The 14483-nt window shown below is 44.3% G+C and overlaps 1 protein-coding gene across 1 annotated transcript in view; it reads right to left on the minus strand.

Moving 5' to 3' along the window:
• The window catches only part of LOC124043287 (CUB and sushi domain-containing protein 3-like), a 720075-nt gene that overhangs the window by 339114 nt on the left and 366478 nt on the right, over positions 1-14483 (minus strand). Inside the window, exons 7-8 of the mRNA XM_046361728.1 lie at positions 10481-10558; positions 724-811 (exon numbers count right to left, since the gene is read on the minus strand). Coding sequence (XP_046217684.1) covers positions 724-811; positions 10481-10558 — 166 coding nt within the window. The remainder of the gene's footprint in view (positions 1-723; positions 812-10480; positions 10559-14483) is intronic.

Here is a 14483-nt window from a genome sequence, read left to right on the forward strand (position 1 = left end):
CATAAATAATCAAATCAAATCTGTTTATATAGCCCTTCGTACATCAGCTGATATCTCAAAGTGCTGTACAGAAACCCAGCCTAAAACCCCAAACAGCAAGCAATGCAGGTGTAGAAGCACGGTGGCTAGGAAAAACTCCCTAGAAAGTCCAAAACCTAGTAAGAAACCTAGAGAGGAACCAGGCTATGAGGGGTGGCCAGTCCTCTTCTGGCTGTGCCGGGTGGAGATTATAACAGAACATGGCCAAGATGTTCAAATGTTCATAAATGACCAGCATGGTTAAATAATAATCATCACAGTAGTTGTCGAGGTTGCAGCAAGTCAGCACCTCAGTAAATGTAGTAAATAATATAGTGTTTGTTTCTTTTTGTATTGTTCTTTATAGTTGTGGTGGGGAAAAAAACTTTGATCAGTATGTTCTCCAACACATTGCAACGTGCAAGCCACATGAGAGGTGCCCAGGGTTGCAAAATTCCTGTAACCTTCCTAAAATTCCCTGGTTTTGCAGCAATCCCGAGAAGAGGAGATTTCCTGCTTATTCCCTTCTGATTCCAGGAATTTTCCACCCAGGAGTTCTGGGAAACCTGTGAATTTTGGGAAAGTTACAGGAACTTTGCAACCCTAGAGGTGCCTTTCCACAGGCTTTGAAAACCAGTGTCCTGTCTCTCCGGGCCCAGTGGGCTATGTTAGTAAGGGTTCATTCTTCACCCCAAAATGACCTACCTAAAGTCGGAGCCCACCCTCTTGCCGTTCTCTGGTTCCCCCGGGTCAGGACAGGAGTTGGACGCCTGCTTGATGCCCCCCTCATTCACTGGACAGGGGAGATAAGAGCAGAGCATTATGATATATACAAGAGAGCAGTCGGAGAGAGCCAGAGAAAGAGGACAAGGCTCTCATGCTGGCGCTGTGCCTCTGTTCTTACACAATAGCCACCACACCAACACTCAGCATGTACAGGATGTTAGGTGCACAGCAAGATGGGGGAGGATATGGGACAGCTACCACACCAACACGCATCATGTACGGGGTGTTAGGTGCACAGCAAGATGGTGGAGGAGATGGGACAGCTACCACACCAACACGCATCATGTACAGGGTGTTAGGTGCACAGCAAGATGGGGGAGGAGATGGGACAGCTACCACACCAACACGCATCATGTACAGGGTGTTAGGTGCACAGCAAGATGGTGGAGGAGATGGGACAGCTACCACACCAACACGCATCATGTACAGGGTGTTAGGTGCACAGCAAGATGGTGGAGGAGATGGGACAGCTACCACACCAACACGCATCATGTACAGGGTGTTAGGTGCACAGTAAGATGGGGGAGGATATGGGACAGCTACCACACCAACACGCATCATGTACAGGGTGTTAGGTGCACAGCAAGATGGTGGAGGAGATGGGACAGCTACCACACCAACACGCATCATGTACAGGGTGTTAGGTGCACAGTAAGATGGTGGAGGAGATGGGACAGCTACCACACCAACACGCATCATGTACAGGGTGTTAGGTGCACAGTAAGATGGGGGAGGAGATGGGACAGCTACCATACCAACACGCATCATGTACAGGGTGTTAGGTGCACAGCAAGATGGTGGAGGAGATGGGACATGTCATGTACAGGGTGTTAGGTGCACAGTAAGATGGGGGAGGATATGGGACAGCTACCACACCAACACGCATCATGTACAGGGTGTTAGGTGCACAGTAAGATGGTGGAGGAGATGGGACAGCTACCACACCAACACGCATCATGTACAGGGTGTTAGGTGCACAGTAAGATGGTGGAGGAGATGGGACAGCTACCACACCAACACGCATCATGTACAGGGTGTTAGGTGCACAGTAAGATGGTGGAGGAGATGGGACAGCTACCACACCAACACGCATCATGTACAGGGTGTTAGGTGCACAGTAAGATGGGGGAGGAGATGGGACAGCTACCACACCAACACGCATCATGTACAGGGTGTTAGGTGCACAGCAAGATGGTGGAGGAGATGGGACAGCTACCACACCAACACGCATCATGTACAGGGTGTTAGGTGCACAGCAAGATGGGGGAGGAGATGGGACAGTTACCACACCAACACGCATCATGTACAGGGTGTTAGGTGCACAGCAAGATGGTGGAGGAGATGGGACAGCTACCACACCAACACGCATCATGTACAGGGTGTTAGGTGCACAGCAAGATGGGGGAGGAGATGGGACAGTTACCACACCAACACGCATCATATACAGGGTGTTAGGTGCACAGCAAGATGGTGGAGGAGATGGGACAGCTACCACACCAACACGCATCATGTACAGGGTGTTAGGTGCACAGTAAGATGGGGGAGGAGATGGGACAGTTACCACACCAACACGCATCATGTACAGGGTGTTAGGTGCACAGCAAGATGGGGGAGCAGCAACAAGATCTCATAGTTTCCCTTTGAAATTCGACATATTATGGATGAATGTCTATTTTTGATGCATTCATTCTGCATGAATACAGGGTTAAAACTGAAACAACACAAATGTTAACAGTTTAGGCATTAATTCTGAGAGGTTCAGTTTGGGGAAGGATGAAAAGGAAATAATAGAAAACTACGCACCATTAACATCATTTATCATCAGCTATTCCCACGGCTTGCTAGAGCGTTGTGACCTGCGGTGGTGCAGTGGTATAAGCAGTAACCTCTTACCCTGAGCATCATCAGTTTGCGCCTAGTGTTGGGCAATCTATCGACATTCTCACAACCTGATTGTGATTCATTTCGATCACTTTCCATCTGAGGCAGAGAGTGGCATGTCAGTTTTCATTTTCCCTGTGACTGAGCCTCACTCACACCATGGCCATTAATATTGTCCACAACACCATGGTCTGACTGGAGGGAGGAGGGGAAGGAAGGGGAGGGGAGAGGGGGGCTAGTGTCTACACCAAGCTAATTACGGACCAATGCTTTGGACCACATCTGTCCATGCATCTCAATGTTTTTTAGAGGTGGTTATGGTGGTCAAAAGCCAGCTGCAGCAGCCCATTGTTCACTGTCTCAAAGACCTGTCTTTTCAGGAGAAAATAACAGATTTAAATGATTTAAATGCTTGTCAGGGACCAGACTTTAGTCCGGAGGGGTAGGAAGTATTTTGTAATATTTTTGAAATTCAGGTAAATATATAAACCACAGTCAAAATGAATTAGTATTTTGTGTGGCTAGCTAGGCACCTCTTTCGAAGAGACATGTGTACTTCCACCACAGTGCTATCTCTGTCAGTCGAAAACTATGTCCATTTACATCTATTCCTTGCTCCTAAAATAGCTCTGTCGCGTAAAGACAAGCACACTCAGGTCTTGCCACATTTAGACTTCCTAACAGGAACCCAGTCTTCTATGCTGTTCTTCCAGCCGTTCTGTCCTCTCTATCTTCAACTGCACAGATGGTGTCCATTACTATTGATGTGTCATGTGGCACGACATCAACACTCAGCTGAGTGCTGTTTATCAAATCCACCAGTCCTAGCTCCATCTCTTGGTCTTGTTTACCGGCTGCCTAATGGAGGACACCAGTACATAGGGTCAGATAGCAAATAGCTAGCTTGCATAATGCATAATGCTAGGCTGGCTGGATGGGGAATTAGATGACTGATGATCAGTGGCTGGGTGTACCACACAATGGCTAGCATCGCAAATGGTATTCTATTCCTACTGTTGATCGGAACCCTATGCGTCCTGGTCAAAAAGAGTGCACTACAATATGGTATAATTAGGGACGTACCCAATATCCAGATTCTTAATTGCTATTTCATTTCCGTTTGGTTTAGTTTGAGGAGCTGAAGTTGAAGACAGGAACCAATAGGACAGCATGCAGAGCGGAGGGAGCACACAAGTATTTAATAGAAGGAAGATCCATGAAACTTTAACATTTAGGTACTGCAATGAAATTGGCTGGAGCTCAGTGTCTTACACAATAATACTTTCTCAAAATATCAGCGTGGGAGGAGTTAAAACATGTGTCTTTGGAAATATATTAAGGTTTATCTTGAGAAATTGTGAAAAGGGTCTTATACACCATGATATATATATATATATAGTAGGCCAGATTGATAGTGGGGAAAGATAGAGAGAGATTGTGTTAAAGGGAAGTAGGCCAGACTGATAGTGGGGAAAGATAGAGAGAGATTGTGTTAAAGGGAAGTAGCCAGACTGATAGTGGGGAAAGATAGAGAGAGATTATGTTAAAGAGCAGTAGGCCAGACTGATAGTGGGGAAAGATAGAGAGAGATTGTGTTAAAGGGAAGTAGGCCAGACTGATAGTGAGGAAAGGTAGAGAGAGATTATGTTAAAGGGTGGTAGGCCATATTCAAACCTATGTACCGACACTGTAGACATGTGTTCCGGAGGCTAACACATTACTGCTAGACCAACCAGGCTACAAAATAAGTTTATATTTTATATAGTATATATCCTTGTGACCAGCAAAACAATAGACAGCAGATAAGAAAAAATGAATGGTGAAATGTAGGAATATGCAATGAGCCACACAGAACAAGAATGAAAACAATTCCAAGTATTTGATAGAATATGCATCACAGGAAAACAATGTTTCTCCCTGCTGAATGAGTGGGTGTGGCTTTCTGAAGTAGAATATGCTTAGGGACATTATGCATTTTTTCATTCGCGTGTAGGCGTATTGGATACTTGTATGTTGAGTTCAAAAGGTGTATGTATGTTTGTGGATAGGGCTGCTAATTAGATCTGTTGTATGTACTGTAGGCCTATATTCTTTGTTGCTTTGTTGAGATTAGTTTGACCGTTGGATATATCTCTCAGGAGCCACCTGGCGTAGTGTAGGCTATACAGTGTGATGCACAGAGAATGGCAAATGCCTGAACGACTAATTGACTAAGAAACACTGCGGGAATTCTTGAGCATATATGTCTTCATGAACCAGGACATTAAATCATGAGACAAGGGCCTAATGTATATGCATTAGCTATAAATGTTCAGAAGGAACGCATTTACTTCTTAATGATTAGTGTAAACACTGTTTGACCTTTGATGACTATGTGACCTCTGTAAATGACAGCTGCAAACTTTGTACTGGTGTCTAATCTTCTGTACAATCTATAATCCTTTAAAGAGTAGAGTTAGACCAGACTGGGTCGTTCACTGTTTCTTACTTTAACAGTGCTTTAAGAGAGGCCCCAGTGCCTACTTCAGATATTTACCATGGCCATTTGTGTCGCTTCCGACTGCTGAGTAAATGTCAGATATCTAAAATGGATGAACATAAAAACAAATCAGCATGAAGCAAACCTGCTGATGGGATAATGGGGAAAACAAACAAAACCGATAGAAAGACTATCATTATTCGAGAACTTTTTAGGAACTATAAACTCTAAAATAAAAGCTTTTTTTGAATACAGTACCAGTCAAGTATGGACACACCGACTCATTCCAGTGTGCAAAGCTGTCATAAAGGCAAAGGGTTGCTACTTTGAAGAATCTCAAATATAAAATACATTTGGATTTGTTTAACACTTTCTTGGTTACTACATGATTCCATAAGTGTTATTTCATAGTTTTGATGTCTTCACTATTATTCTACAATGTAGAAAATAGTAAAAGCAAAGAAAAACCCTTGAAAGTGTAGGTGTGTCCACTATTGACCGGTACTGTAGAAATGTAGATGGATTCCACAAATACACATAAACAGTGAACACACGCACCCACACGCACACCCACCCACACGCACACACACACCCACACACACACACACACCACCCACACCACCCACCCACCCACCCACCCACCCACACACGCGCCCGCCCACCCACCCGCCCACCCACCCACCCACCCACCCACACACACACACACACACACACACACACACACACACACACACACACACACACACACACACACACACACACACACACACACACACACACACACACACACACACACACACACACACACACACACACACACACACACACACACACACACACACACACACACACACACAAACAAAGCCAGCAAAATGCCGCCTTATTTAGGCTTTTCCGTAGCTATTTTACTTTGCCCTAAAATGTTCTCCTTTCAAACCGGCAGCAGCAGCAGCAGCATGTCAGTGCGCCTGACAGCTGAGAGGAGGATATGTTTACACTACTGCCTCCCTCTAGGTCAGTAAGCTGCTGGAGAAATCCCAAAATACTCCCTGAAAGTAGCAGTCAGTGTCAAACTACCATAGCAGGCGTAAAATAATATGCCTGAGTGGAGTCCCCACATTCGTTGTTCAGCGGGAAAGGAAACTAAGTTGAATTAGTCGTATTCCTGAAATCCGGATACATCTGGTTGTTGGCAACTCAGCTAACGGTGGTGTCAGCCAAGAAACAAACCCCCAAAACACTCACTACACATAGAATAAGATCGTCTTTTTCCCAAGTCTAAATACATCTGCCTTTAAAAATAATGATGGTGAGAAATGGTTCCGGATTGCTGTGATTGTTGATTGTTGCATTCTGGTGCTTTATTGTCCAAATGAGCAATACATTATCAATGTTCTGTATGTATATTTTATACCGCCATCAGTCATACATAAAATGAGTACTCTGGGATTTGAAAAAAACAACGAAGCAGTCAGCCCACCCCCTTTTTTTGGAAAATCATTAATTTCAAAGTTCAAAAGATGTAACAATCCCAGATTGCCCTTTAGTTTTGTATTTTATTTTGTAGAGTAAAGGAGAGCAGGATCCTCTATCTATGGCTGTCAGTGTTTCTTAATGTTATGCCTATCAATGTTATGTTTCTTGTCGTATGAGCGCATCACAACATGGCCTAAAGAAAACAGCGATGATTTAAAAATGCCAGGAGAATAGTTCTAGGGTCTCATGTATGATGGATGAGGCATGGCACAAGGCAAAGAGAGGAAAGACAGATTTTCTGTTCAGTTGATTACAGAGGGTCATTCAAGACTCTTCTACCCTCAGAGCGTCTCAAATGGCACCCTATTCCCCATATAGTGCACTACCTTTGACCAGAGCGGGCCCTAGGTCAATAGCAGTGTCCTATATAGGGAATAGGGTGCCATTTTGGACACAACCACTCTCTGTATAAGCTTCAGTGCTGGGACGCCAGCTCCCTGTTTTCACCATCCGTCACTTTGGAAAGCAGTTCTAAAACGACAGGCTTCGCCACATGAAATTTCGGCACACTCCATCGAGTCCCTCCCTTCACCACCAGAACAATTTGTCAGCTATGTTTAGAGAAGTTGCCTCTTATTCCCGCAGAGATGTCCAGCGAAGTGTGAAACCCACGGGGGTTTGAACCTCAGTACCATACTTAGACAGCCTGGCAGTGAGTAGTCAGTCAAACACACACACACACACACACACAACCAACTCACCTGTTACACCAGTCGCAGTCCTGTCACAGGTTTCAATGCACAGTCAGTCATTTATCATTCACACAAAGACAGACCTCAGAAAGTTGTGTACAACATGGACAAACCATGCAGAAAGAGTCCCCAGGGTCCAGTTCTCATCACATTGCCTGGTTTATTGATGATTAGATTTGGAGTAGGAGTCTTTCTCCCGTCAAGTGGAAGGAAGCCATGCGTCTTGTCATGCCTTTGATTAACAATGTAGTTGCTTTTCAAGTTATTCCAGAGTACTTCTAGGAAGCCGTATATACTGTAGTATGCAGTGGAGGGCCTACAACGTTGCCGGGGGAGGGGGGGGGGGGCATTCGGCCAAATGGGCCATTGTAGTGTTGCTAACTGGGTATAAGAACACTTATTCAGTTCACACATTAGTATGTTTATGCACTACAGTCTTCATTGTTTCTGTTTACTTTCTCTGTGTATAATATTGATGTAAATTAAAGATAAGTAGCTTTCACAGAACAGTGTTTTGTTCTTTGGGGCTTTTTCAGTTTCGTCATATTTGTATGAATGCATTAATACAGCAAAGCATGTCTCTGTGAATACATTTAACTGATTGCTCTAATGTGGATTTAATAACATGCAATATGGCACGGCCCAAACACAGCAAACAAACACGCAGTGATGACATGCACACATGCCGAAGAGGACACCGAGGACTATGGGAATCCTGGTTGTTGTCTTCTTCTTCTATTTCATACAAAATTGTCACTGAATATGAGTGAAAATCCAAATGGGTGTCGAGAAGGCTGCATTGCTCAAAAGCACTGTTTTGACAGGAGCATTTTCTCAACAGCCCTAACATTAAATATGACCGGTCATTCTTGTTGCAGACCCTTTATAAAATCATGAAAATGCAAATATGTTGTTGTGCAGCAATACATTGCTTTTTACTTTGAGCAAGGCACTTAACCCTAACTGCTCCTATAAGGCGCTCTGCATTACACATAGAGTTAGTTGAACATGTTTTCTTTTGAGACTTTGCACAGTATTAGTGGTGCAAGCTCTTCAAGTAGACAAAAACAAATCTGTCCATTCGTGAAGTGCCTTTGTTCAGTGTAGATGGACAAATCAGTATGCTAAAAAATGTGGACAACATTAATTGCATGGACAGTGTCAAGTACACAGACTGAACAAAACGGTTTCAGGTAAACAAAATGCCTCATAGGAAGAGAATGAAACATTCATTAATGCACTCATAAAACATCAAATTAAGAGCATTCCATATTTTTGCTAACATCGGAATGCCCTTGAGCATACCTAGCTCATCATGACAGATAACCATTCCCCAAGACACATCGGCCAAAAACACGAGTGTCACTGTGTCACACCTACTCCTGCTCCACCGCTCCAGCGTTCGACGTCGCCGGTCTACCAACCACCGGTCCTGGCAACCATCCTTACGGACACCTGCTCCCAATCGTTACACACACTTGGACCTCATCATCACCTTGATTACTCTCCCGTTATTTAGCCCTCAGTAGCCTCAGTCATCAGGCAGTATTGGTTTTGTTCACGTTCAGTACGCTTCTCCTGTTTTGTTGATCTGCCTTATTCTTATCATTAAACTTACCTTCTGCATCTGCTTCCTGACTCCCAGCATAATGCGTTGTTCACCGACTAGATTGTTGTTGTTATCTAGGTCTTTAATTAAAAACCCTGTGGCCGTCAATAATTTGTACTTTGTTCATCAGGATTACATCAATTTAAGATGCTTCCCAAGTCAGAGGTTTTTCGTTTTTTCCCTCCCAGAGTTGGCCCGCGGATTCGATAATAAGGGAAATTGCATCGACTACCCACTTTGAGGAGTGGAATGCATCCCTAATATCAGATCATTCAAATCAATATTGCATATGCTACACCTTGGAACAGGCTTTAAGCGATATCGACTCACACACGTGCACTGTAGCACAGGACGGCCAGAGCTCAAGAGTGCATTATTCACCAGAACACAAGTAACATTCATTCATTTATCATTTATCTTCCTATCCACACAAAAACATATAGCTAACTTGACACAAGCGTTTCTGTTTATTAACTCTGTCGTCTTTGACACATGTATGACTTGGTAGTACCACAGCTGAGCTTTGCGTTCATTGTGAGGTCATGGCACGTTAATATAGTGATATACCATGCTACAGTTGGATTATACTGTAACACAGATGGTCACGACAAAACTACTCAATTATTTGAAACCTAGGATACTGCTGAGGGTACTTATCGTTTAATACAGAGCACGTCCTTGTAATACAGCCAATGCCCTCGTAATACAATTGATACACCAACAATATGTGTGATTCACACAGAGTTATAAATAATCTGAGCTTGCTTGATTAATTTTGCACATCTTTCTTAATTAATTCAGCCTAAGGGTCTGCAAATGAAAATAGGAACAATGGCTTCACCTGGCTAGTTAGCCATTGTGACCTAATCAGCAAACAGAATGTGTGTTATTGTTTTTGGAATATCTTCTTGACGGCATGAAGCAAATAATTTGGGTTTTGGATGGCGGTATAACTCCAGGATTGCGCATCAACTCAGTGGCCATGTGGTTAATGTACATCCTGAGATTAGGAGGTTGTGGGTTTGATCCCTATTTGAGTCATACCAAAAATGGGGCCAGATGCCTCTTTTCTTGAGTCATATCAAAAACGAGGCCAGATGCCTCTCTTCTTGGCACTCAGCATTAAGATTGATTTGGGATAAGGCCCTGCGATAGACTAGTGTCCTGTCCAGGGGGTGTACTCTCTCCTGCTGGATTAGCTGTTCTGGCTCGGACAAGGCAACCTTCATCCTTCAGGATTGCACAGTGCACATATGCCTTATCATTATTGATGCTGCACAAGACCAATGGTTATTGATTTAAGGCATGATGGGTGGGCTGGGGGACTGATCGTGCATTCAACAGGTTATGATGTCCAAACAAAGCAATGACCAAATTATTGAAAACATGAAACACATCGACAAACAAACATGCACAAGCACACACGGGAAAACAGAAATCACAGATTTACCATAACAGAGTAACAAAGGGTAGACTCACAGATAGAAAACTTGTTGCTGTTGTCTTTTCCTGGGAATAATTTGACTCCTCTAGATTTAAAGTCTACAGACCTTTTCACTAGTTAAAGGGAAAACAAAAACATGAAATCAGGTAAAACAGGTTCCAAACAAACTGATCAGCATTGAAAACCAAGAAACCCATCCTCCAAGCTTATGAAGAAGAGCACAAATCATAGCAGCAGCAGGTAACAACCAAGAATAATGTACAGAAATAAAATAGGCAAGCTAAAATTAAAAGATAAAAAGAAGAGGAGGAGAAAGATATTCATATATAAGTAGCCTACAGGGCTTCTGTTCATTTTTCAACCTTGAAGTGATTGGGGGGGTTTTGTAGGATGGCAGACCAGACCAGGGTAGAGTAGAGCAGCCAATATGGATCAGCCTTTAGCCACAATCCTCAGAGGAGTCTTCAGGGCAGAGGAGGCTGTCAAGGTTTTTTTTTGCAACCGAATGGCCGATTTGTTATACCGCAGAATGGCACGTTGGGACATAACAGTGCAGACGTCCGCTCACATACACACACATACACACACACTCGCTCGCTCGCACATACACATACACACACGTACATACACACACACCCTCGCTTGCACATACACATACACACACGTACATACACACACACTCGCTCGCACATACACACACATACATACACACACACACTCGCTCGCACATACACATACACACACGTACATACACACACCCTCGCTCGCACATACACATACACACACGTACATACACACACACACTCGCTCGCACATACACATACACACACGTACATACACACACACTCGCTCGCACATACACATACACACACGTACATACACACACACTCGCTCGCACATACACATACACACACGTACATACACAAACACTCGCGCGCACATACACACACATACTCGCGCGCACATACACATACACACACACTGCCCCTGAGCAAAATAGGGATTTTCAGGTGTTGTGCTGGAGGCTTTCATCACTATTTCAGCTCATCTGAACAGAAGCCCTGTGAGGAATGACAAGTGTAATAATAATAATAACAACAGGATCACATTCAACATGTGTAAAAACATCATGATAAATGTTTTCTTTTCTGTTTTCCAAAACAGTATGCGTTCAAAAAACCCAAACATCTATCATTACGTATGTAACGCTTTTGTTACAAAATACCCTGTCAGATATTACATGGCATGATGAAGGATTATAGTAGGATATGGAAAATACCCTGTCAGATATTACATGGCATGATGAAGGATTATAGTAGGATATGGAATATACCCTGTCAGATATTACATGGCATGATGAAGGATTATAGTAGGATATGGAAAATACCCTGTCAGATATTACATGGCATGATGAAGGATTATAGTAGGATATGGAAAATACCCTGTCAGATATTACATGGCATGATGAAGGATTATAGTAGGATATGGAAAATACCCTGTCAGATATTACATGGCATGATGAAGGATTATAGTAGGATATGGAAAATACCCTGTCAGATATTACATGGCATGATGAAGGATTATAGTAGGATATGGAAAATACCCTGTCAGATATTACATGGCATGATGAAGGATTATAGTAGGATATGGAAAATACCCTGTCAGATATTACATGGCATGATGAAGGATTATAGTAGGATATGGAAAATACCCTGTCAGATATTACATGGCATGATGAAGGATTATAGTAGGATATGGAAAATACCCTGTCAGATATTACATGGCATGATGAAGGATTATAGTAGGATATGGAAAATAGGTGGGATAAGAAGCATGTAGCATTGTGAGGCTGTGGAGGTGCTCTCTCTCTCTCTCTCTCTCTCTCTCTCTCTCTCTCTCTCTCTCTCTCTCTCTCTCTCTCTCTCTCTCTCTCTCTCTCTCTCTCTCTCTCTCTCTCTCTCTCTCTCTCTCTCTCTCTCTCTCTCTCTCTCTCTCTCTCCCTCTCTCCCTCTCTCTCTCTCTCTCTCTCTCTCTCTCTCTCTCTCTCTCTCTCTCTCTCTCTCTCTCTCTCTCTCTCTCTCTCTCTCTCTCTCTCTCTCTCTCTCTCTCTCTCTCTCTCTCTCTCTCTCATGGTTCCGTAGTTCAGGGCAACCCTCACAGCCTCACACATTTAACACAGAAAGGTTCACTAGCACGTTGACATTGGCTTCACTGATTCAGCTTGTCTGTAAAAAAAATATGAGAATCTTTAAAAAAAAAAATAGAGCGAAGTCATTCTTAACATCTTAATCCAAAGATGAAGTCTGGGGTGAAACTCATTATGATATGTCGATACATGTTTCACTGAATGACAGAATGAGAGTTGCAACGGTTTTTGACAACTGCCAGTTGTCCTTCAGGATATTGACATAGAGATGGCTGAGATCAAAAAGGTTTGCCCACCCTTACACGCAGGCTAGAATTTTTCTTCATGAATCTTGTTCTGGAGGCAGCTCTGAGTAGTCACTAGCTGGAACAGCCACAAAGTCATAAAAGTAATTAAACTTAACCCTAACCTTAACCATACTGCTAACCCTAATGCCTAACACTAACATTAAATGAAGACCAAAAAGCTAATTTTTACAATATACCCATTTGACTTTGCAGCTGGCCCACCATGTGGAATCGCTCAGTTCTGCCTCAAGGACAAGACTCATCCCAATACACGTTAACCTGTCCCTTATACAGGGAAAGATTGCATTAAAAACATAATGACCAGTATCCCTTCTTTCTTTTCTCTCCAAAACTCTTGAACGTGCCGTCCTTGGTCAGCTCTCCCGCTATCTCTCTCAGAATGACCTTCTTGATCCAAATCAGTCAGGTTTCAAGACTAGTCATTCAACTGAGACTGCTCTTCTCTGTATCACGGAGGCGCTCCGCACCGCTAAAGCTAACTCTCTCTCCTCTGCTCTCATCCTTCTAGACCTATCGGCTGCCTTCGATACTGTGAACCATCAGATCCTCCTCTCCACCCTCTCCGAGTTGGGCATCTCCGGCGCGGCCCACGCTTGGATTGCGTCCTACCTGACAGGTCGCTCCTACCAGGTGGCGTGGCGAGAATCTGTCTCCTCACCACGCGCTCTCACCACTGGTGTCCCCCAGGGCTCTGTTCTAGGCCCTCTCCTATTCTCGCTATACACCAAGTCACTTGGCTCTGTCATAACCTCACATGGTCTCTCCTATCATTGCTATGCAGACGAAACACAATTAATCTTCTCCTTTCCCCCTTCTGATGACCAGGTGGCGAATCGCATCTCTGCATGTCTGGCAGACATATCAGTGTGGATGACGGATCACCACCTCAAGCTGAACTTCGGCAAGACGGAGCTGCTCTTCCTCCCAGGGAAGGACTGCCCGTTCCATGATCTCGCCATCACGGTTGACAACTCCATTGTGTCCTCCTCCCAGAGCGCTAAGAACCTTGGCGTGATCCTGGACAACACCCTGTCGTTCTCAACTAACATCAAGGCGGTGGCCCGTTCCTGTAGGTTCATGCTCTACAACATCCGCAGAGTACGACCCTGCCTCACACAGGAAGTGGCGCAGGTCCTAATCCAGGCACTTGTCATCTCCCGTCTGGATTACTGCAACTCGCTGTTGGCTGGGCTCCCTGCCTGTGCCATTAAACCCCTACAACTCATCCAGAACGCCGCAGCCCGTCTAGTGTTCAACCTTCCCAAGTTCTCTCACGTCACCCCGCTCCTCCGCTCTCTCCACTGGCTTCCAGTTGAAGCTCGCATCCGCTACAAGACCATGGTGCTTGCCTACGGAGCTGTGAGGGGAACGGCACCTCAGTACCTCCAGGCTCTGATCAGGCCCTACACCCAAATAAGGGCACTGCGTTCATCCACCTCTGGCCTGCTCGCCTCCCTACCACTGAGGAAGTACAGTTCCCGCTCAGCCCAGTCAAAACTGTTCGCTGCTCTGGCTCCCCAATGGTGGAACAAACTCCCTCACGACGCCAGGACAGCGGAGTCAATCACCACCTTCCGGAGACAC

This window comes from Oncorhynchus gorbuscha, linkage group LG09 (assembly GCF_021184085.1).
Source record: "Oncorhynchus gorbuscha isolate QuinsamMale2020 ecotype Even-year linkage group LG09, OgorEven_v1.0, whole genome shotgun sequence".
In the NCBI taxonomy this organism is placed as follows: domain Eukaryota; kingdom Metazoa; phylum Chordata; class Actinopteri; order Salmoniformes; family Salmonidae; genus Oncorhynchus; species Oncorhynchus gorbuscha.